Here is a 22,219-nt window from a genome sequence, read left to right as displayed (position 1 = left end):
TTTTTTTTTTTTTTTTTTTTTTTAATTTTGCATTGCTAATTTGCTATGCTTCACCACGAATTTCAATCATGTTGTAGTAGATTTCATTACAAATTGCAGCCGGTGACGACTCTGGTGGTATAATGTTTGCTCACAGGCGAACCGCTCTATTTTGCTGGAAGAGGACCGGGTGAAAGCTGAAACAGAGCGAGCAAAAGCTCCAGTAGACTTCACCACGCTGCAACTTAACAACTTGATGTATGAAAAGAGTCACTATGTTAAAGCAATAAAGGCCTGTAAAGACTTCAAATCAAAGTATCCTGATATCGAACTCGTGTCGGAGGATGAGTTTTTCCAGGATGCACCGGAGGATATTAAGAAATCCATAAGGTCAAAAGACAGCGCGCACAATCTGATGCTGCAGAGGCTTGACTATGAGCTTTTCCAGGTAGCCTTGAGTTGTTGATTGTAATTGTCTCTTTGAATTAATTAGCACGGATGTAGAATCTTTCTGGTAATTAGGGACACCGATAAGTCTGTTAGGATGGATGAAAACAATAGCTCCATGTTATTTACAAAAATTTGAGGATGCATTGTCTTCCTTGTCAATTCTGTGGTTTTAAGAAATATGTTGGGCATTCCATCGACTTAAGTACTATTTTTAACAATGGCGGGTATTCAAGCTAGCTTGCGTGCCCTTAGGCTAATTCTAAAAGAATCCCTTAACATTATAATTTCAATAATGGCTTCAAAGTTACCTCATACCTGAACTTAGAGCTTCCCCTCTTGAGAATGAGTGAGTGTATGATGGTTTATCATCATCTTTTTATGTTTTTGGTTTTTATTTGAAAGTTCCAATTCTCCACCTTTAGCGTACACGGTTGATTTTAACTTCTTATTATTTATTTTTTTATTTTTATTGTGAAAGTGTATCTTTTTTCAGTGTGCTAATATCCACAATTTTATCAGCGCAAAGAACTTTGCAAACGGCGAGATGAACTTGAACAACATAAGAAAAGCCTTCTAGAAGTCATTGCTAATAGAAAGAAATTCTTATCAAGTCTTCCCTCACACCTCAAGTCCTTGAAAAAGGCATCCTTGCCCGTACAGAATCAGTTGGGGATGTTGCAGACAAAAAAATTAAAGCAACACCAGCTAGCAGAGTTACTTCCACCTCCTCTTTATGTAATCTACTCACAGTTCTTGGCACAAAAGGAAGCATTTGGTGAAAATATTGAATTGGAGATAGTAGGAAGTGTCAAAGATGCCCAAGCTTTTGCACGCCATCAAGCGAATAAGGATGCTGGTACCTGGATGTTTATTTTCTCGACAACCATTAGTTAAAGAGTTCTATCATATATGATAATATTTGTATATTTTAGGTGCATCAACCAATGTTGAGAGCTCCAAGTTGGAGGATGATGCCCCTGATGAAGACGACGATGGCCAAAGGAGGAGAAAACGGCCAAAGAAGATTCCAGCAAAGGTGAACATTGAGCATGCAGGGATATATCAAGTTCATCCACTAAAGATAATCCTTCACATTTATGACAATGAAACTTGCGAACCCAAGTCAATGAAATTGCTTTCCTTGAAGTTTGAATGCTTGTCAAAGTTGAACATTATTTGTGTTGGGATTGAAGGATCTCATGAAGGACCTGAGAATAACATCTTATGCAACTTGTTCCCGGATGACACTGGCCTTGAGCTGCCTCATCAGGTATAAATCCAGAAATTTCCGTTTATGTTTTGATTGTTCTGCTACCCTGCCCCAACATAACTTACATTTTCAACCAAAAAGAAGGGAACTCCTATGAAGTATTATCTTTTTTCAAATAATGCAGCCAGCCAAACTTGTTGTTCGTGAAACTCTTTCATTTAGTGATAAGAGAACCTCTCGACCTTATAAGTGGGCCCAACATTTGGCTGGAATTGATTTTTTGCCAGAATTGCCGCCATTGGTGAGTGCACAAGAATCTGCCAGTGGTGAAACTGTTAGAAGTGATATTGTATCAGGCCTCTCAATGTATCGTCAGCAAAACCGCATACAGACAGTTGTGCAAAGATTGCGCTCTCGGAAAAAGGCTCAGCTGGCTCTTGTGTGAGTCATTGATTTCTATTCAAATTTTAGATAATAAATGATTTTGAAGAACGATAGGAGATGGATTTGTAGCTTAGTGATCAAATCAATCATCTTTTGTTTGTGGAATTTCATGCTATATATTTGTGACTAATATTAGCTATGCATGCCATGTTTACTTTTACTTTGTTGTATTTTGTATGTGGAATCTTTTCCCTCTGGTGGAAGGATCACTGGTTCAGATAAGTACGGTTTGTGGATTATATTGAGAAATTTGAATTTTTCTATTTGACTCACAGGGAACAGCTTGATTCACTTGAAAAACTCAAATGGCCAGTTCTGACATGTGATAATGTCCCATGGGCTTCACATAAACCTTCATGCTCTTTGCAAGGTTGGTCACTTGTAGGCTATGCTGCAAGTCAGGAATCATCTTTGACTATAATGGAGAAAGAGAAAGTTCGGGATCCTTTAGATGTTGATATGCTTGGAAAATCTGGCATTTCAAGAGAAGATATTGACGGTGCTAGGGAAGATGGGGAACTTCCTGCTCTAGTTTCATCTACATCTATCTTAGATAATGCTCAACCTACTCCCTTAAGAACACCCAATCTTGAGCATTCTAAGCAGCTAACTCTAATTTCCAAAAGCATTACACCTCAAACCAATTACTCTAGGATGCTAAGTTTCAGTAAACATGATGAAGATTATGAGTTGATGCTAGATGTTGATAGCGACCAGGATGAGCCAATGCAGACTGAGCTTGCAGCAGATGACGTAGCTTCTACTCCTTCCAACGACATAACAAGAAAGACATGGATGGATTATGGGTCCAAGGAATATTGCCTTGTCATGACCAGGAACACTGATTCACCAGCCAAAAATCTTAAGTTGCAAGCCAAGGTAACATTTTGTTCAATAATTTTCTTACAGAAACTATTTTTATTGATTTTCTGAATATTTAGATCAATAACATTATGACAGATTAAAATCAGCATGGAGTATCCTCTTAGGTCTCCTTTCTTTACTTTGAATCTTTACACGATCAATTCTGAAGAAAACCGTGATGAGAGTGATGACTCTGATTGGTATAATGAACTTCGGGCCATGGAAGCTGAGGTAAGGAGGAAAGTTTGTTTTAATATGAGTACTGGTTGTTGACCTTGTAATTTTTCACATTGTAGATCATTGTTTCTTGTCTTGTAGGTGAATCTCCATATACTTAAGATGCTGCCTTTGGATCAGGAGAACTATATATTGTCTCATCAAATTTGTTGTCTTGAAATGTTGTTCAACTACTGCATCAGTGAGGCGTCCCGATCCTCTGAAAGGAAAAAGAGTAGTTCTGTGATTGATGTTGGATTATGCAAACCTGTTAGTGGTAGTATACATGCTAGGTCATTTAGGGGAAGGGATCGTAGGAAGATGATATCCTGGAAAGACATTGAATGCGCTCCCGGCTATCCTTGTTAAGAATTTTTAGGATCTTAAAATTATTATTGTGTGCCTTCTGTTACTCTGCTGGTGGGGGAACAGTTTTGTGGGAACCTGACTGCCTGAAAAAGATGAAGAACGAAATTATTGTTTCTTGGCCAGTTTCTTCAGTATTGAAAATTTGAAATATTGATTCATGTCATGGCCATGGGTGGTCACAAGTGTGCCCAATCCTGCAGGTTGAGTATCATCAGATCATCAGCCAAACTGATCTGTTTCATCTAATGCAGTTGTTCATATGAGATCGTCTATTAAATAGGCTCTTTGGAAATGTAATTTCAGGCTTGCAATTCCCTGAATTGTAATTGCAGCTCTGGAGGATGTTATTCAGAAGTTCGAAAAGTGGGGGGAAGCTTTCAGGCAGGCACTAAGGAAATTAGGTTTGCTCTGTATCTGAGTCTCTGCAGCTGATCAACGTGCTAAATAGGCGCACTTTTTTCATGTCGTTGGAAACTCATAATGTTGTAGGTTATCCTATCCACAATTACAGTTTAGTTATATGGTGTATTGATTGAATTCTTAGTCACATTTTAAAAACAAAAATAAGTTGCTAAAAACGGATTTTTCGTCTTAATTATGATTCAATGAGGGATTTTCATATATAATACTAGATATGTCCATGGGGTAGGGCAGGGACAGGAAAAATGGAGGTAGCTGTTAGGATTTACACGATTGAATTTTACAAGCACCTTCCTCAAGCAAAAGTCTACTACATTCACCTGCATTTCAAGTCAAACATACGAGAGCCAAACAAGCGTGGCAGGTCAATTTCAAGCTTTGATATTCAAAGAATTCCTGAAATTGAATGATACTATGGTATGCTTAACAGACCTTGCATGTATTACCAACGGAGATTGCGTCTACGTCGAAAATGCCTAAGAATGAAGCTTTCTGCATGAAGAGGATACTTCTTTCTGATCAGACTCTTGATGCACTTCCAATATGAAAAATCAACTAATTCACCATCTTTCCTGACGATGAATAAACATCTCGAGCTTTCATAATCAGGATGATATCTAACCTGCCAAGCACAACAACACCAAAACATCATTGCTATCATCATTTCAGTTGACAAAGGCATAGAGTATGCATCCAATGCTCAAAATAATTGTAAAGAAAATGGTTCAAAAGTGAAAATGGCACTGCCCATAAGCAGGTTTTTCTTCTTTTCCAATTTCCCAGAATAAATAACATAAAATCACTTTTCTCATGGCAAGATATTGGAGTTTTAAGTCCAGATATAACTCTTTTGGCAGCATCCAAGTCTAAAATCAAGTTCATGGTAGATATTGTCTTATTTTGATTTTTCCTTGCAGACTTTCCTTCAAAAATTTTAAAACATGCCTACTAGAGAGAGGTTTCTACCGCTCATAAAGAATATTTCATTCTCCTCTCTAACCGACATGGGATCTCACAATCCACCCCTTTTGAAGTCTAACGTCCTTGCTGGCACTCGTTCCTGTCTCTAATCGACGTGGAATCTCACGATTACAAAAATCCACACCATTGCCACTTTCGAAGTCAAACATTATAGACAAATAATTTAAGATAAGAAGCTAGTCTAATATTTCAGCGATCATGACAGATTGAAATCAATCACATCAATAGTTATAACCAAGATAGTTCATCAGAAGTAATTAAAAAACTTGACTGTGGACATTTAATTCTTTTACCAGGTTCACCACGAAAGAGGCTAGAGTACTTTCATCCAAGGAAATAGAAAAGAGGCTACAGAGTATTATTTGATTAGTCATTCTATTAAATGCAAATGTAAATTCTAAAACAAAGCTAAAAACATGAGGCATGTACAAATATGGAGAGAGATATACCGTGATATAATCAATCCCACATCCAACCTTCTTCTCATACTTGGGATGATATGGAAGCAACCTTTCGAGAATTGTTTTCTCGTGCTCTGGGCTTAACCTATCCCCAATTTCATATCTGCATGTGTTTGATTAAAGATGATTAGCAAGAATGGAGATCAAACTCTATGCTAATGAATTCAGGACACAACATATTCTCTATCAGATAATAGGTGCTCCATTAGTTGACATTTACATGATCAAAGCACACAGTCAAGAGTATGAACTGTTGCAACACTCTTCTTTTCTTCAATTTATTAGATACTGAGTCCTTAGGTACCTAAAGTCATGATTAAATTCGAACAAATTGATTCTAAAATCAATGAACTTTGAAGGGATTAGTTGACATGACTCTTGATTTTTGTTCCTGCTCGCTGTGGAAATTGATGAAAGTTCCGCAAAAGTTCTATAATTTCAATATCAAGTTAATAGTTCCGTTCACTATCGAGTAACACGTTTCCCATTTGAACAACAAGCTCAAAATTCACTTAAAAAAAAAGTAGAATAATCTCAAACTCAATAATAAAATCGAGACACAAACGAATGTTTACTTTCCAGAGTGAAGAACCATCCTCACAAAGGTAACGAGAGGAACAGTATCCTCCAAAATTATGTTCTCCCAATCAACCCAATCCTCTTCCTCGTCATCGTCATCTCCACTCTCCTCGCTGCTCTCTTCATCCTCCGATAATCCAGCCAAGTCCTTCGCCGGCGGAACAACTGGTTTCCGCAGCAAATCGGAGCTACATTCTTCGTGGCTCCGAATTCTACTGCCTTCAGGGCCAGTGTTTAGGGCACGAGTGGATGGATGAAACGACGTCATTAGATGTGTAGGAAAACATAAGATGACTGGTGAAGATTTGAAGAAGCTTGGATTTAGGGAGTGAAAGGGCACAGATGGCGGTGGCTTCAAAATGGACGCAATGGCCATGACCATTCCCTTCTTCAATTGAGACAAGGAGCTTGAATTTGAAACTACTGAGATTGAGATTGTAGCCTACGATTACGGAACATGGTTTTTCTCCCAATTTCTCTGAGAAAACGGAGGAAGAAGAACCATTAACGGTCAGTCACAATATCATGAATCTCATGGACTTGGAGATACTACAGAATTTCTCTTCAATCCGCATCCTCTGGCCTGGCGGGATTGCTGAGCCATATCCGAAGCCTTCCCGTTCGATTTGGAGCCAAAAATATGGGCCTTCTATTCAGAGCCCAAGTTCTCAATTTGGGCCCTTATCTGGGTCTTGTATTCTGACCCCAAGTTCTAAATTTGGGACTTTATCTTCCTTGTTGAGCCCCAAAGAATATGGGCCTTGTATTCTGAGCCCAATTTCTCGATTTGGGCCTTTATCTTCCTTGTTGAGCCCTAAAAATATGGGCCTTGTATTCTGAGCCCAAGTTCTCAATTTGGGCCTTCATCTTCCTTCTTGAGCCCCAACAATAGAAAGAATAATAACAAATTAAAACATTTATCTGACAGCTTTTTTTCTTTTTTTTTTTTTTGGAAGACAGATATTTATGTAACAGTTACGGGGTTAAAATTTGGGATTTTATTGGGAAATGAAAAGGAAGCGCGCGCGAAATAAAAGAGGCGTTGACAGTTAAAAAGCGGCGCCACGGAAACCGAATATTGGGACGAGGAGGCAAAAGATATTTCAGATGGTCAGATAATATCTGCCCGATTCCTCCGCATTAATCAACACTTTGTTGACGTGGCACATGTAGGCCCATTTACACGTGTAAAGCCATGACAACTGTGAAGGTTCTTTTGTCCCCAAACACGGCCTTTCGCTCTCTTCCTAAAGATCTCTCTCCACTGGCCCGCTTCCATTTTTCTTCTCCATCTCTCTCTCTCGCCATTGCAAATCTGGAGATAATCCTTCATCTTCTTCTGTTTTCATGGAGGTTTTGCCTCCAAATTTAGAGAATCTCAAGCCTAAAGAAACTCGGACCGACTCACTGATCTCTGAATTGGCCATGGACGAGTCAACCGAGGCTCCCCTACAGGACGAATCTTCTAGCCAGGTACTTACCCTACTTTTCTTCTTCACGGTTCCAATTATCTTCGTTTTTGGATGTTTTTGTATTTCGGATTAGGTTTTGCTTATGTGATGTTTCGTATCTTCAATTTCATACTCTGTGCCCGTACTGTTTCTCTATTTTCGTGCTAAAATGAGAACGATATCGATTAAATAATTGAAAGAGAGAGGAAGTGGAAGAAGATAGTACTGGTCTGGCATTGACTCTCGAGACTGGAGAATTTTTATTTTGTATTTTGTTCGGCTCTGTTTAGATCGGTATTGCTGTTTGTCGATGGAATTTATTGGGCTGTGCAAGAGGTTTGGATCTGTGATCAATTATTCTGGAAACTCAGCACGAGCTTTGGTTGTCCGGATTTATTATTTATCATTATAATGACTAATAGTAGCGTTTTTCTGTTATTTATTAAGAGAGACCATGAACTTGCCGCGGGAATTGCTGATAATGCGGTTTCGATTTTAGGGCACTCGTATGACGGAGTCTGTACCTTCTGATTGGACCGATGAGAAGCACCATTTGTTCCTTGAATCCATGGAGGCATCTTTTGTCAGCCAGATGTTTGATTCTGCGCATTCAGGTGGTACCGGCTCCGGGAAGGAAAATTCATCATGGACAAAATTGCACGGCCAAAGCCAGGCCGCTTCTCATGTCCACTCACATGTTGGCCAGGTTCAGTGCCGATTGTTTTTTCTTGATGAGTTTTAACTCGTTTCTGATCATGACTTGTGAATGCTCTTTTTGTTATTTTGTTGCTTTCATCTACACAGTTTAAGGTTCTTCGACAAGGCAGCTGGAAGAATGTTAATTTTGAACCAACTGAAGCTCGGCCGAATTTATTGAATGATTACCAGGCTCTATCGCGCAATCCATGGATACATCACTTCAGAGCTGCTCGCAAAAACAAAAATGTTGCATGTAAAAGTCCAGCCATCAGTTCAAGAAAAAGGAATTTGTTGCCATTTGGAGCAGGACCTATGCGTGCTTGTAACTCTGATTTGTCTCAGCATTGTATATACAACAATAAAGGTAGGTCTCTGGGCCTTTGTGCAGATAAATTATCAATATTGAATTGATAAAGTGTGCCTCTCCTTGATTATAATTTAGTTATCACGTTTAAGTTTGCTAGTTAGTAATAATAAATTGGAATATGTTTGATCTGAATCTAGTCTTTACTGCCAGAAAGTTCTGAGTTCAAACAAATGATGCGACTGGAGTGAAATTGTTTTATCTATTGTAATCTGCTATGTTCAAGATCCGACTACGATTTTAACTGCAATTTGTACTGCAATCATCATGTCGCCTGAATTTTAGATGAGTAAGATCCTTTATGTTGCAGAAGTGTCGGATCAGAACTTTGTTGATGGAGAAAGGGAAGTTGAAAAAGTTGCAAAGGGGAGCAATGATTGCAATACCAAAAGGGTAAAAACTTCAGAAACCAATGATTTGATCAACGACCAGGTAATTCAAATGATATCAACTTAGCTATCATGTCCTTGCTCCAAAATGACAACCACTGTTTTCTTTTAGGTTGTTCCTTAAGTTCCACGAAAAGGAGATGATGCTTAACAAGAATTCTCTTACAGCCAGCAGATAGCTAAATCCATGATTTTCGCCAAGACGGACTTTGTAGACTACTTCTCTAACCCGGGAAAGGCTATAGATGATCAGAGATTGTTGGTGAAGTCTGTAAAATCCTCATTTTGATGCTCTTGGTTTGTCTGTTGATTTAAGTTCTAATACCCTTGAGCGTCTGCAGTTGCGTAGTAATTAGCAAATCAGCAGCTATGGCTTTGACCGGGTAGATGAGTATGGTAATGTAATTCATCATATGTATAATATATATATATATAATTTCTTTTGGTACACCAAGGCTATGCATAACACTTGTTCAAGTGTTTTCTCTGCTCTCTTTTTCAAGGGTAACAGATGAGCGCAAAATGAAATAGTTAGATTTAGAAGTTTAGTTGAATTATAGATTTTTATACCATTGATTTTTTTTATCAATTGAATCAGTTAAATTAGGCTAAAATTGACCTATAGATTAAGTTTTTGAAACTAGTATTTTTTATTGTTATGTTTTTTTAACTAGGTTTAGTTATATTTTATATATATATTGAGTTTAATGACATATGGTTGAGGATTATTATTTACCAAATATATGTTGGATTAGGTTAAATTTTAAAAATCTCTCTTTAAAATGGTCCCGTTGAAAAGAAATCTCTATTGTCGCCACGTACTTTATTACTCATTTAGAATGGAGATATTAGGTTGGCACTTTTAGGTATGATTTATGGCATGAAAATCATGATCTCGGGTTTGCCTTTTGCCCAAAAAGGAAAAATAGGAAAATGCACTGAAATTGGGCTGTGATCTTTGTCTTTTGTGGACCAAAAAAAATTGGTTTAGAATTTCCTTCCCAAGTATAGAATTTTAAAAAGTGTGTGGTCAAAGTCCACGTGGCACTTTCGGGTCAAACAATATTCAGGCGCCAAATCAATCACGTGACCCGCTACACGGAGAATCCAAGTCGTAGACGGATTCGGTTTGGGTCAGATCCGAGAGTTTCATCGGTATAAAGGGACCGGCAAATTCTTGAATCGCCCAAATCTTCCTCCCATTGTATATACTTGAACGTTTGGATCTTCCGTTCAGAGTCATTTGCCGCGACGAGAAGATTTGTTTGTGTTTTCTATTCGCGTTTTGCCCTGATTCTTTTTGCAATTATCGAGGTAGTACCTTTTCTTTGTTTCGTTGAATTGAATCCCTAGGTTTTGAATTGATCTCTTTTCGATTTGTATGTTGTATGCGAGAGGAGGCGGAAGGTGCATAATCGTTGCTTAAGTTGTGTGATACATTTGCAGGCGTGGGACCACCAGTGACTGCAATGCTGCCGTTTCTGTCTACATCGAAGGTCGGCAAGTCCTTGATTTCGCGTGGACGTGGTATCAGACATGCCATCAAATACGCAAGTTGTAATGCCGAGCCGTGGGAATATCAAAACGTTCGACATGTGAAGTGTATTGCCGGTGTTGAGACCTCGTCGATTCATAGACTGTTTGATAAGGGTCAAAAGATTTTTCCCGGGAGCTTCCATGATATTAGTGCTGTACAAAGGAGGCGATTCATTGGCTGTGGAGATGGGGAGGAGGGCGGCGTTCTATCCAAACAGGATCATAAGATTTCTTCTGGGAACCTTCGTGATATTAGTGCTGGACAAACGAGGCGATTTATTGGCTGTGGAGATGGGCAAGAGGGCGGCGTCCTATCCAAAATTTACGAGGAGAGACGCGTAATGGGGTAAAGAAACAAATTTTCTTCTGCTCATTTATAGCATGCGATTTTCTGCGTTTTGGTTTTATTAGTACAAGAGTTAGCAGCGGAGGAAACATTAATGTGGTAATTTGGATTTGTCTCATCGCTTCCCTGCAAATTTTAGAGGATTGAATTAGCTCTGTTGATAAGGGATTTTATTTATTTCTACAATTTAGAACTTGAAGCGTTTGAGAAAGTTTTGGACTTAGTCTCCTTCCTTTTACGTCTTGATGTTGGCCAATAGAACAGTGATAATTGTTAGTGGTTATTGCTGAGCTAATTACCCCTTTCTGTTTATTATTAGGTATTCTCCGGAGCAGTTATTTGACGTAGTTGCAGCTGTTGACTTGTACCAAGATTTTGTTCCGTGGTGCCAGCGGTCAGAGGTAATCAAAACCTATCCTGATGGATCATTTGATGCTGAATTGGAGATTGGCTTCAAATTTCTTGTTGAGAGTTACACTTCACATGTAGAGATTCAAAGACCGAAGTCTGTAAAGGTAATAACCTTATCCAAAATTTATGATGATTTTCTCATTCTGAATTGGTAACTCATTTAGCTAGCTAGTGGTGATATTGACTTGGTGTACACGTATTAGAACCAAGGATTTTAGGGTGTCTCGTTCGTATTTGTGTTGTTTCACTGATTGTACACATGATGTGACGGATGTTTAAAAGGATAAAAAAATTAGGAGAGATTAGGCGGTCTAGATTTTATTCCACATCTTCCAGTATTATAAGGAATTAAATCTGTGTGATTTCGTAAACCATTAATAACTCATATATATCAGGTCTTAGAATCTTAACTGGAAGCACCAAGCTTTAATTGCATATAGACTTAGGTTTAGAAAAGGTCAGACACATTGCTTTACAAGCTGCATGGTTGTGCTTTACCAACTTTAGATCATGACTTCACACGTTTACTTCACATGCCTGGTTGTGATTTGGTTCCAGACGTAATTGTATCTTCTTCCATGCATAAGAAGGAAAACTTGTTTGTGTTTTTTTAGACATGGTAAGATAATTTAAACTGCACAAGGAGGAAAAAGAACAGCAAAGCATATGGTGTAAGAAATCTGGGCATATTGATATTAATAACAGGGAAAGATTGTTTTTACATTGTGTTTGCGACATTTCATTGGTACATTGAAGTTGTTGCTGACACATCGTTGTATCTAGAATATTGGAACACATGAAAAGATATCATGGAAATTTCATCATAAGCTATCTTTTCTAGTTGCAGGCAGCAGTGTGCAGTGTTGTCTTTGAAGTGTTCAAGTAGGTAGTGTGCGCTCTCTTATCCTGAGAGACGGTGCTTAGTATTGTAGTATTGTAAATTGAACTTTGGAAATTGGTTGACAATCTTTATTGAATGTGGAAAAAAAGAACAGAATTTTAGAGGCTGGGCTACTCTTCTACATGCTTTCACTCACACCATATGAGCTAGCACACTCCACCCAATGGAGTCTCCATCTAACTCTTTTGTTTTATTGTCTCTCTCCACCCTCCCCTCCTTTTATCTTTTTCTTTTTGTAATGTTCTTGTGAGATCCCACGTCGGTTGAGGAGGAGAACGAAACACCCTTTATAAGGGTGTGGAAACCTCTCCCTAACAGACGCATTTTAAAGCCTTGAGGAGAAACCCGAAAGGGAAAGCCCAAAGAAGACAATATTTGCTAGCGGTGAGCTTGGGCCAGTACAAATGGTATCGGACACCGGGCAATGTGCCAGCGAGGAAGCTCTTCCCCAAAGGGGGTAGACACGAGGCGGTGTGCCAACAAGGATGCTGGCCCCAAAGGGGTGGATTTAGTGAGGGTCCCACATTGATTGGAGAAAGGAATGAGTGTCAGGGCCTTGAAGGGGAGTGGATTGTGAGATCCCACGTAGGTTGGGGAGGAGAACTAAACACTCTTTATAAGGGTATGAAAACCTTTCCCTAGCAGACGAGTTTTAAAGTCTTGAGGGGAAGCCCGAAAGGGAAAGCCCATAGAGGACAATATCTGCTAGCGGTGGACTTGAGCTGTTACAGTTCTTCTCTCTTTTCCAAATCTTTCTCTGCAAGTCCTAAAGTTTAACTCATGCGCTGTTCAATTTGTCCATCTTTTGTGAACGATAAAAATAATGTGTAGGTTTTCAGAGGTTTGGCTATTAACCAGAATGTTTTCACTCCTGCACTCACATCATTAGGGCAAGCACACTCCTTCCTCCAATAGAGTCTCCATTTCCTTTATTCACTTTGTTCTCCCCTAAACACCTGTTTTTATTATTGATTGATTACATAATAAGTCATTTTGGTTTGGGTTGGATAAGGGCCTCGTGGAAATAAGAGGGTTGGGTTTGCCTAGGGGTCATAAGGGCCTTTTGGGGATGATCACCTTCCTAGGATTTATCCTAGATGTGTTTTCTGTCGATCAAATGTAGTAGGATTTGATGGTCGTCAGTGAGATTAGCAAGGTGTTAGGATTTGATGGTTGTCAGTGTGATCAGCATGGTGTGCGCAAGCTGGCATAAATACTTATCAATATCAAAAGAAAAAAGGAATATGGTCATTTTCTTAATTAATGAATCAATAATGTTCTTCAGTTCATAGTTTATATTACTATTTATTCTTGTGTTAATGTGCATATCAGCCTAAAATATTAACATTTATATTTAAAACAATGATTTAATTTGACATTTTCATCTTGATTGTTCAAACTACTGATGTTTAGTAGGCATTGCACTGATTGTCTTGATTCCTCTTTCAACTTGCAGACAACAGTATCTCAGAGCACGCTGTTTGATCACTTGATAAATATTTGGGAGTTCCAACCGGGACCAGTTCCAGGGACTTGCAACCTCTACTTTTTAGTAGATTTTAAGTTCCAGTCACCCCTGTATCGACAGGTAGAGCTTTCTCCCTCATAGCATCCTTTCAAATTACAAATTTCAGTTATAGCGTAGGCATTGGGCAGGAATGCAACGGACTCCTGTAGAAGTCTAGTTATGAGTCTCTGACTTTTCGCTCTAAAATGAAATGTTAATGATTAACAATGGAGCCTCCTTTGCATTGTGCTTACCTGTGGTAGGATTAGGTTTCCCAAGCCGATCCTTCTCTAACTTTGATAGAGTGGCCTAAACTATATTTCTCAATTTTGGACATGTGACTTGATGAAATGCCATCTGTGTAAAACACGTGAACTGGCAATAATTATCTGAACCTGTTGTGTGCTTGAAAGCTGATCTTTTATCAACTTTATTTTGAAATCTTACCTCGATTAGAGCCTGTAGCTTCTTTAAACAAAATTCAATGATATTAACTTATTCTGTGGTTCTGTTTATCTCTTTTTGTAACTTCCATTTTATTTTTTATCCAATGAATCCAGGGTTGGGATCTGTGTTGAATTTGCTCTGTTTTATATTGCCGCTATTTGTCACCAAATGTTCTCTTACAGCCTAGCATTTCAATATCTCATATGGCATTCATTTTCAGGTGGCTTCGGTGTTCTTTAAGGAGGTTGTCTCAAAACTGGTTGGTTCATTCAACGATCGCTGCCGATTGATTTATGGACCAGGGGTTGCAGTCCTTGAAAATTCATACGGCCAAAGAGCTTAAATTCATTGAATTTTTCATTAGATCTATCATTTAGCTGAGAAGATTTAACAAGGATTAAGTTAGCAAGTTGGAATCCTGACAGAGAGCAGATACGGAATTAGGGGAAGGGGTATCAATAAATTTGATTGATTAATGGCATTACTTGTGGGTAGCTTGCAGCTTGCTTATTTTGCTGTCCACCCATCAAAGGACATCTTAACCATTTTGATGCATTTACGTTCCTTTTCTTTTTTGTTCTTGTGCATGCTCACGTTTTTTGGTTTAATACTTAGGAGGATGAATCGACACATTTATGGGTGTTGTTTCTTGTTAGAACAGGTCACATGCTGGTAGGGAAAATATTATGTCAAGTTTTAGGATATGTTTCAGGTTTTATCCGTACATATGAATCAATTTTGAAACCATTGGAGTTTGTATGATGCCCATAGTGGTAAATTCTCATTTTCAACAGCTTTGCAGATTAGTCCTTTTACTTCTAAATTTTCATTATACCCCATATTCCATTAATTTAGATTTACCGAGAATGCCAAAGCTTATGGGAGACGAGATGAGAAGTTTAACAGGAAAAATTATTTAGGTTTGGTTGGATAATTATTTGGTTATTAGTTTTTAGTTTTTAGTTTTTTAAAACAAATTTATAAATACTATTGAAGTATAATAATAAAATTAAAGTTAAAACACGTGGAATAAAATGTAATTTGGCTTAGAAACACACATAATATTTAAAACAAATTTATAATTTCGCCCACTCCCATGACTAGACTAACCGATGATGAAAGGGACCAACTACAGCTCAGCTAGTACAACCAATTTTCACATTTCCTTACCTCAACCATACGATTCAGTAGGGCCCAATCGGAGGTGTTCTGGGCCAGCTCAAACATTTGGGCTGGGCCCTTCACTCATACACTACTTTAGGATCTTGTGGGCCTATTGCTTCTGTTCCTTTTGATGTGCCTTGTCTCATCTTTTTTCTTTTTTCACCTTCTTTTTCTTATTTGGAATAATAATAATAATAATAAAGGAAAAATATGTATAGAAGTTGTCAAATGATTTAATTTGGGTATTGGATGACATATTATAAAAGATGGAAGTGACCTCAAATTTGGTGTCATGATCTTGAGTGAGTTGGGTGTGGAAGGCCAAGGCCTTTGGAGCACCATATCCAATAATTCATTCACTTTCGGAGATACTCTCTTCCAGCTGGATCTGATCTGTGCTCAACAAATTATGAACTGGGTCCCTTCCCCTCCCCCTTATCTTTCTTCCCCTACCTACGAATCCATATAAGTTCATAGCATATGAATTAACTCACATGTTCCAATTTGGGGGAGGAGAAGAAGGAACCACTGTATTGTGTAATTATGTATTTCTCTCCTCCAAACATTTTTAATAATGGGACCTTACTGTCTCTCAAACATACAGAATACTCTCCTCTCCCATTAATTGCCTTCTACATTATCTGCTACAAATATACTGTGCTCTATCACTATATCAAACCCATGTGCTACACCCTATTATTTCACTTTCATATTGAACATCAAACATAGTATATTATTTCACTTTCATATTGAACATCAAACATAGTATATGGTAAGAGATGCATGTCAATTACCGCTTAGATGTTCACTTCATAATGATATGAGTTAAAGTGAAGATTAATGATTTCAGCTGTCAAATTTTTTCCCATCATTGCTATATCAAATTTCTACCCATAGTGTCAATAGAAAAATTCTTCAAAACATAAAATTAGGCATATTTATTATTAAAACATAAAATTTGTGTTTATATAACCATAGTTTCGTTGTCGTGAAACATATATCTTTATAAATTTAAATCCGTTACGTGCAAGATTTACACGAAGAATATTAAGTATGAGTAATTATTATAGGAGAGAAATTACATAAAATGATGGAGAAAGTAATTGTATTAAACCGTTAATTAACTAGATTTTGACGGCGTAGTGATGTGACCGATAGCGAACGAATGACCGGAAAGAGATGTAAATTAAAATTGGCATAGTGGAGGGGCAGAATTTCAAATAAGAAAAAGATGGGGGGGTGGAGTGTTATACACAGGAATATTATGAAACAAAACATTGTGGGATTGTCATCATATGGTTATCCACTCTCCTCATATTACTTCCTTTCTCATAACTGTGTTTTTTTTTTCTTTTTTTTTCATAAAATTAAATTATTTATATTTAAGCTAATTACATAAATTCCACCAAAATATTAGGCATCATAACTTTAATAATATCTGCGAACTATCCATATTTATTTTATTTTAATAATGACATACTGATCCTATGTTTAGGTTATAGTCATTATATCAATTCATTGCTTAAATTGAGTTGAAAGTATATAGATTTGTGTCTCTAAAGTTTGTACTTTTTAATCTTTAAATTACTAACACGATAACTTATGTTTGCAATTGTGAATGATATATTACACTTTAAAATATACCCTCCATTTTTTCTTATCTATAGATATGAATGAACCTAAATGTTAATGTTGTTGACTGAGTTTTATTAAATTATCTCAATTAATTTGGTATATAATCATAAGCCATTTACATGGGATTTCATAAAATCTTGAATTTATTTTAACCCAAAAAAAACGATGGATGTTAAGGAAATTAATTATAAGAGATTAAAGGAATATAATTATATTGTTTATTTATTATTATTATTGGCAATTATTGGACTATTTATGAAATATCTTATTCATTGTCGGACATGCTTTTTGAACTCCTTTTTTTTTTTATATATATATATAAATAGACCACCCTTCAAATCAATATCCACAACTCAAAATCTTTGACTTTATTCTTTATACAGAGATTAAAAAGATTTTTCTTTTTAAGGAAATAAGTGGATTTCTTTGAGCTTATACTCGTGAAAAAAAAAAAAATATATATATATATATATATATATATATATATATATATTTAATGTGCTGTTAATTTATTTAGTAATTATTAAACAGGATTAAGTTAATAATTATATAAAAAAAAATAAAAAAAATATTAGGGAGATGAAAATGTGAGAGAGAGTAGTAGGTAGCGTTGGAGAGGTGGAGAGAGGAGCCGAAAAGGAGATCCAGTTTGAGATTCTTGTGGGCACGAGGTTCGGTTTTCTCGACACGTGTGGAAGTTGGGCCCATAGGCCCAGTACAAAAGCATATCAACCTTCATCATTTCCCGAATCCCTCTTTTTCTGTGTGTTACCCCCAAAATCGTGTAACTTCCAATTCCACTTCATCCTTCAACTCACATCTCCACCTAACCACCTCTCGCTTTGGTTCAAACACCCCCCCTCCCCAAACCATACCCATCAATGTAAGGATTTCTCTTCGAACTTAAATTCACCGCTAGCATATATTATCTTCTAGTCTTTTTCTTAAATTGTTGATGGATTAAGTTTTAAAACGCATCGGGTAAGGATTGAAGTTCACACCCAATGCTTCGTTATGGTATCTCATAGTCTATCTCTTTGAAGTCTATTATTGTTGCTAGCACACCCTTTGATATCTAATTCCATTTATAACCATTTTAACTTATGGCTAGCAAATATTATCCTTTTTAGACAGTTACAATTTCACACGTGCCATAATTCATCATCTTAACTTTGATCCCTAACAGTCCTACTGCACGCGCACCCACCCACCCTCCTCGTTTCTTCACTCCAATAACTCTCCCATCCTATTTCTTTTTCAAACCCTTCCTTATTTACCAATAATTATTGTTTCTAGAAGCTATAAATATAAATTGAAACTCACATTTTTTAATTATTATATATATATGTATCTTACTTGAAAAGAAGAAAAGAAATGGGGAATGGACCACAAGGGATGCTTGACAAGTCGTGAGAAAAATCCAACTGGCAGATAGGATGGTGTTGGTGGAAGGCATTTGCAATTAGAAGTTAAGGAGGTACGCTATAGATAGGGTCCACGTCGTTCGGAGATTTCCACGTGGAGGCCTAAATTGCCTTTGTCGTACACGTCTACAACTAGGGCCCAACCAAAACAGCAAATCAATTATTCATAACTCAAAGAACTCAAACGACGTCGTTACCGAAGATCTTAAGAATTCCACTCCATCCTCCCCCACACGTGAGCTGGATACCAATTCCCACCACAAAACCTCATCCATAAAAATACCCAACTTTCACATGTCAATTCCTTTTTAAATTCAGAATTCCCCCCCTCCTTTTAGTATAAATTAACGAATTTCAAGACTTTAATATCAATATACATAAATAATAATAATAATAAAAAATCAATAAAACTATAGTTAATTTAAATATAAATAATAAGACTTATCAATGACCATTTAAATAAAAGTATCACATACTCACTTTTTATAATTTCCGTGAGATTATGGATTTAATATCGTTTTTAGTAATTATTAAATTCTATTTCATAATCGTTATGGTTACTATATAAAATTAAATTCAATTTTTTTTTTTTGAAGCTACTAAGTAATTTTTTCTATATATATAAATACAATTATTAGTTCATATTTATGTTTGGACCTCCCTTAGATTATTTAGCTCTAAGAGATAAAATTAGGATTAAGGCGGCCCCACGTCCATATCACGTGACTACATTCACCCCCTCTTGTCATTTTTTTTTTCAAGAAACATTATTCATTTTAATGAATTTTTTTTGGATTAATTTCCAAAAAATAAAATATTATCAATATTAATGTCACATACCATAAAAATAATAAGATTATGAATAATATGGAGAGGTAAAGATTATTGTTAAGACTAATGGTGGAGTATCATAAATAGTAGAAATGAGAAATGGGCACGTGGGATTGGTACGTGGAAGACAAGCTAGAAACACATGACATGCACGAAAAGAGGAACGTAACGGATTGTGTATTAATGGCCATGACATCCACATTCACTGTTCCTTAACTCACAAGTCAACTCAAAACTGTTTTTCTTCTTAGTATATCCAATTAACATTATATTATTCAACAACTTTTATTTTTTTCCTAGTAACGCTCTTAAATTTTTTTGGTGAATTACACACGTGGACATTAAATTTTAATGCAGTTAAAAATGAAAAGTGACAAGTGAGTAACAGCGTGGTAAATACCCAAGGAAGGAAAGTCACCTCACCCGGGGGAGTGGTAAAAAAAGTATTAATAATTTTTATAATTTAAAAAAGGTGAATCATTTCCACGGTGGATTGTCGTTTGGAGACAGAATGTAACAGACCATGAAAAGTTTGGTAACAACATTAAAATCCAAGGTCTTGTCTTGTATCATCTATGTTATATAATTTTAAATATACATATATATATATATATATATTTATATTTGTCCCCATGTTATTGGATGTTTAAAATCTTGCCATTTCTATATAGTTTGGTTCTCTGCATCATGTTCACTTAATTTTTCCTCTGCTCTCTGTATAAAACCCCCCTGCTTCTCAGAGAATCACTGTAATTACAACCAAGAATAAAATTGTGTTTAACCAATTTCAGAGAGAAAGTGTCGGCGGAAACAACTGCAGGAAGGGGGAGTAAATGGGTGTAATTTTTGCATCTCTTTTGCTATTTTTTCTCATTGTATTGTCGTATATTTATTTAAACAGAAACAAGAGGGCAGGCATTAGAGATGGAGCTAAGCTCCCTCCTGGTTCTTTAGGGTGGCCTTATATTGGAGAAACCCTTCAGCTCTATTCTCAAGACCCTGATTTGTTCTTCGCCGCCAAACAGAAAAGGTTGCGCCTTTTTGTTTAGTTTTGAGTGTCTTGTTTGCTAAGGTGGGTTGGTGCTGACTTGTACGTGGTTTGTTTGTTTTTTTAGGTATGGGGAGATTTTTAAGACGCATATACTTGGATGTCCTTGCGTGATGTTAGCTAGCCCCGAGGCGGCGAGGTTCGTGCTGGTGACACAGGCTCATTTGTTTAAGCCTACTTACCCCAAAAGCAAAGAGCGTTTGATCGGCCCATCTGCCTTGTTTTATCACCAAGGTGACTATCATTGCCGCCTTAGGAAGCTGGTTCAGAGCTCTCTATCTTTGGACGTCATCCGGAGCCTGGTCCCCGATATCGACTCCGTAACCACCTCCGCTCTCCACTCCTGGACCGGTGCCCACCTTATGAACACTTTTCATGAGATGAAAAAGGTTGGTTTGGTTTGGTTTCTTTTTAATCCTGGGCCGTATAGTTATTGGGTCGGTCACTTTTTTAAGTCTTGAAATTTGTGTTGTTTAGATATCCTTTGAAGTTGGGATATTGGCCATTTTTGGGCATTTAGAAGCTGCTTACAAAGAGGACCTGAAAAAAAACTACAGCATTTTGGACGCAGGCTACAATTCTTTCCCCACCAACATTCCTGGAACTCCATACAAAAAGGCACTCTCGGTAAGTTAAAACCTAAGGAGAAGATGGAAAATTATTATGTTATATTATATATATATTTATGTTAAATTAGTTGTCCCCTTGGACAGGCTAGAAAGCGGCTAAGTAAAATCTTAGGTGATATAATCCACGAAAGGAGGGAGAAGAAGGTGGGGAAGAAGGATCTTTTGGGGTGCTTTCTGAACTCCATAGATGAAGAAGGTGAAGCTATAAGCGATGCCCAAATGGAAGATAACATAATTGGGGTGCTTTTTGCGGCTCAAGACACCACAGCCAGTGTCATGACTTGGGTCGTCAAGTACCTTTATGACCAACCCAAGCTTCTTCAAACGCTAAAAGTGAGTAGTTACGTACCCTTAAAAAAAAAGGTAATTTTTTTTATTCAAAATCATGATTATTTGTTTAAAAAATCATTTTTTTTCGTTTAGAAAGAGCAACAGGAAATTTTAGAGTTCAATTACGAGAAAAATCAACCGTTGAACTGGGTTCAGACAAGAAACATGCCCATGAGTTATAAGGTAAATAAATTTATGGTAACCCATCTAGGGGTGATTAAGATGGACGATTTAGGAATAAATAATCTTTAATTCAGGTAGTATTGGAGAGCTTAAGGATGGCGAGCATTATATCATTCACATTCAGGGAGGCTGTAGCTGACGTGGAATACAAAGGTAAGGGAGTAGACCCAAAGAGAGAGTTGTTGATGGAAGTTTTTTTTTTTAATATATATATATATTTTTTAAAATAATAAAATGATTTGAGTTTGTGAAATGACGTGGAATAGGGTATTTGATTCCAAAAGGTTGGAAAGTGATGCCTTTGTTTCGAAACATCCATCACAGTCCCGAATATTTTGCCGATCCTCACAAATTCGACCCTTCTAGATTTGAGGTAAATTAAAATTTGAATGTTAATATTTTTGTGTATAATGGATATTTGAATAATAATTAGGGAAAATATGGGCGTTTCAAATTTCAGGTTGCACCGAAACCCAATACGTTCATGCCATTTGGCAGTGGAGTTCATACCTGCCCAGGGAACGAGCTTGCCAAGCTGGAGATCTTGATCCTGATTCATCATCTAGTCACCAAATTCAGGTACTGAAATTTGAAAACTGTTTTGGACTTTTTGAGTAATTATTTAAATTATTTATCTTTTGCTGAGTTGGCAGGTGGGAATTAGTTGGTTCGCAAAACGGGGTTCAGCATAGTCCATTTCCCGTTCCCTCTCAAGGCCTTCCAGCACGATTTTGGAACATAGCCCACCACAACACCGTACATACCAAAATGGACCCCAACTAAGTGGACCAATCTTCCACCCAATAGCAAAACCCAAGCCCGAGTCCAAATACAAGTCCAAGCCCAAGCCCAAGCCCATCTTCTTTTTTTATTTTCAGTTTTTCTTATAATTAGGCCAGTTTTTTTTTTTTTTTTTTTTTTTTTTTTTTTTTTTTTTTTTTTTTTTTTTTT

The 22,219-nt window shown here is 37.0% G+C and overlaps 5 protein-coding genes across 6 annotated transcripts in view; 4 read left to right on the top strand and 1 right to left on the bottom strand.

Annotated features, from left to right (window-relative positions):
• LOC111445974 (THO complex subunit 5B) overlaps nucleotides 1-3,829 on the top strand; it is a 4,922-nt gene extending 1,093 nt beyond the window's left edge. Inside the window, exons 2-8 of the mRNA XM_023084556.1 lie at nucleotides 137-427; nucleotides 949-1,285; nucleotides 1,362-1,699; nucleotides 1,824-2,080; nucleotides 2,359-2,962; nucleotides 3,044-3,178; nucleotides 3,266-3,829. Of these exons, the coding sequence (XP_022940324.1) occupies nucleotides 137-427; nucleotides 949-1,285; nucleotides 1,362-1,699; nucleotides 1,824-2,080; nucleotides 2,359-2,962; nucleotides 3,044-3,178; nucleotides 3,266-3,532 (2,229 nt within the window). The 3' untranslated portion in view covers nucleotides 3,533-3,829. The remainder of the gene's footprint in view (nucleotides 1-136; nucleotides 428-948; nucleotides 1,286-1,361; nucleotides 1,700-1,823; nucleotides 2,081-2,358; nucleotides 2,963-3,043; nucleotides 3,179-3,265) is intronic.
• Nucleotides 3,830-4,130: 301 nt separating this feature from the next.
• LOC111445979 (protein DCL homolog, chloroplastic-like) lies at nucleotides 4,131-6,551 on the bottom strand. Its single transcript, XM_023084561.1, has 3 exons — nucleotides 5,970-6,551; nucleotides 5,383-5,497; nucleotides 4,131-4,574 (listed from the first exon to the last, which is right to left on the bottom strand). The coding sequence occupies exons 1-3, from the start codon at nucleotides 6,353-6,355 to the stop codon at nucleotides 4,395-4,397; spliced, it is 681 nt and encodes a 226-aa protein (XP_022940329.1). The 5' UTR covers nucleotides 6,356-6,551; the 3' UTR covers nucleotides 4,131-4,394.
• Nucleotides 6,552-7,211: 660 nt separating this feature from the next.
• On the top strand, nucleotides 7,212-9,324 carry LOC111445977. 2 transcript variants are annotated; one of them, XM_023084559.1, is made up of 5 exons: nucleotides 7,212-7,446; nucleotides 7,924-8,130; nucleotides 8,229-8,487; nucleotides 8,798-8,919; nucleotides 8,989-9,324. In XM_023084559.1, the coding sequence occupies exons 1-5, from the start codon at nucleotides 7,321-7,323 to the stop codon at nucleotides 8,998-9,000; spliced, it is 726 nt and encodes a 241-aa protein (XP_022940327.1). In that variant the 5' UTR covers nucleotides 7,212-7,320; the 3' UTR covers nucleotides 9,001-9,324. The 2 variants fall into 2 exon arrangements, with proteins under 2 accessions (XP_022940327.1, XP_022940328.1); XM_023084560.1 differs by having other exon boundaries at nucleotides 7,364-7,446; nucleotides 7,872-8,130.
• Nucleotides 9,325-10,041: 717 nt separating this feature from the next.
• LOC111445976 (coenzyme Q-binding protein COQ10 homolog, mitochondrial-like) lies at nucleotides 10,042-14,799 on the top strand. The gene is made up of 5 exons (XM_023084558.1): nucleotides 10,042-10,190; nucleotides 10,323-10,758; nucleotides 11,078-11,273; nucleotides 13,527-13,658; nucleotides 14,245-14,799. The coding sequence occupies exons 2-5, from the start codon at nucleotides 10,346-10,348 to the stop codon at nucleotides 14,365-14,367; spliced, it is 864 nt and encodes a 287-aa protein (XP_022940326.1). The 5' UTR covers nucleotides 10,042-10,190; nucleotides 10,323-10,345; the 3' UTR covers nucleotides 14,368-14,799.
• Nucleotides 14,800-19,767: 4,968 nt separating this feature from the next.
• LOC111445975 (abscisic acid 8'-hydroxylase 4-like) lies at nucleotides 19,768-22,184 on the top strand. Its single transcript, XM_023084557.1, has 9 exons — nucleotides 19,768-20,108; nucleotides 20,194-20,515; nucleotides 20,604-20,753; nucleotides 20,840-21,088; nucleotides 21,179-21,268; nucleotides 21,343-21,421; nucleotides 21,535-21,641; nucleotides 21,729-21,847; nucleotides 21,922-22,184. The coding sequence occupies exons 1-9, from the start codon at nucleotides 19,912-19,914 to the stop codon at nucleotides 22,049-22,051; spliced, it is 1,443 nt and encodes a 480-aa protein (XP_022940325.1). The 5' UTR covers nucleotides 19,768-19,911; the 3' UTR covers nucleotides 22,052-22,184.
• Nucleotides 22,185-22,219: the final 35 nt, after the last annotated feature.

Source organism: Cucurbita moschata, unplaced genomic scaffold (assembly GCF_002738365.1).
Source record: "Cucurbita moschata cultivar Rifu unplaced genomic scaffold, Cmos_1.0 Cmo_Scf00008, whole genome shotgun sequence".
NCBI lineage: Eukaryota > Viridiplantae > Streptophyta > Magnoliopsida > Cucurbitales > Cucurbitaceae > Cucurbita > Cucurbita moschata.
Note: the sequence above shows the minus strand (reverse complement) of the source record. Positions and strands in the feature narration are given on the sequence as shown.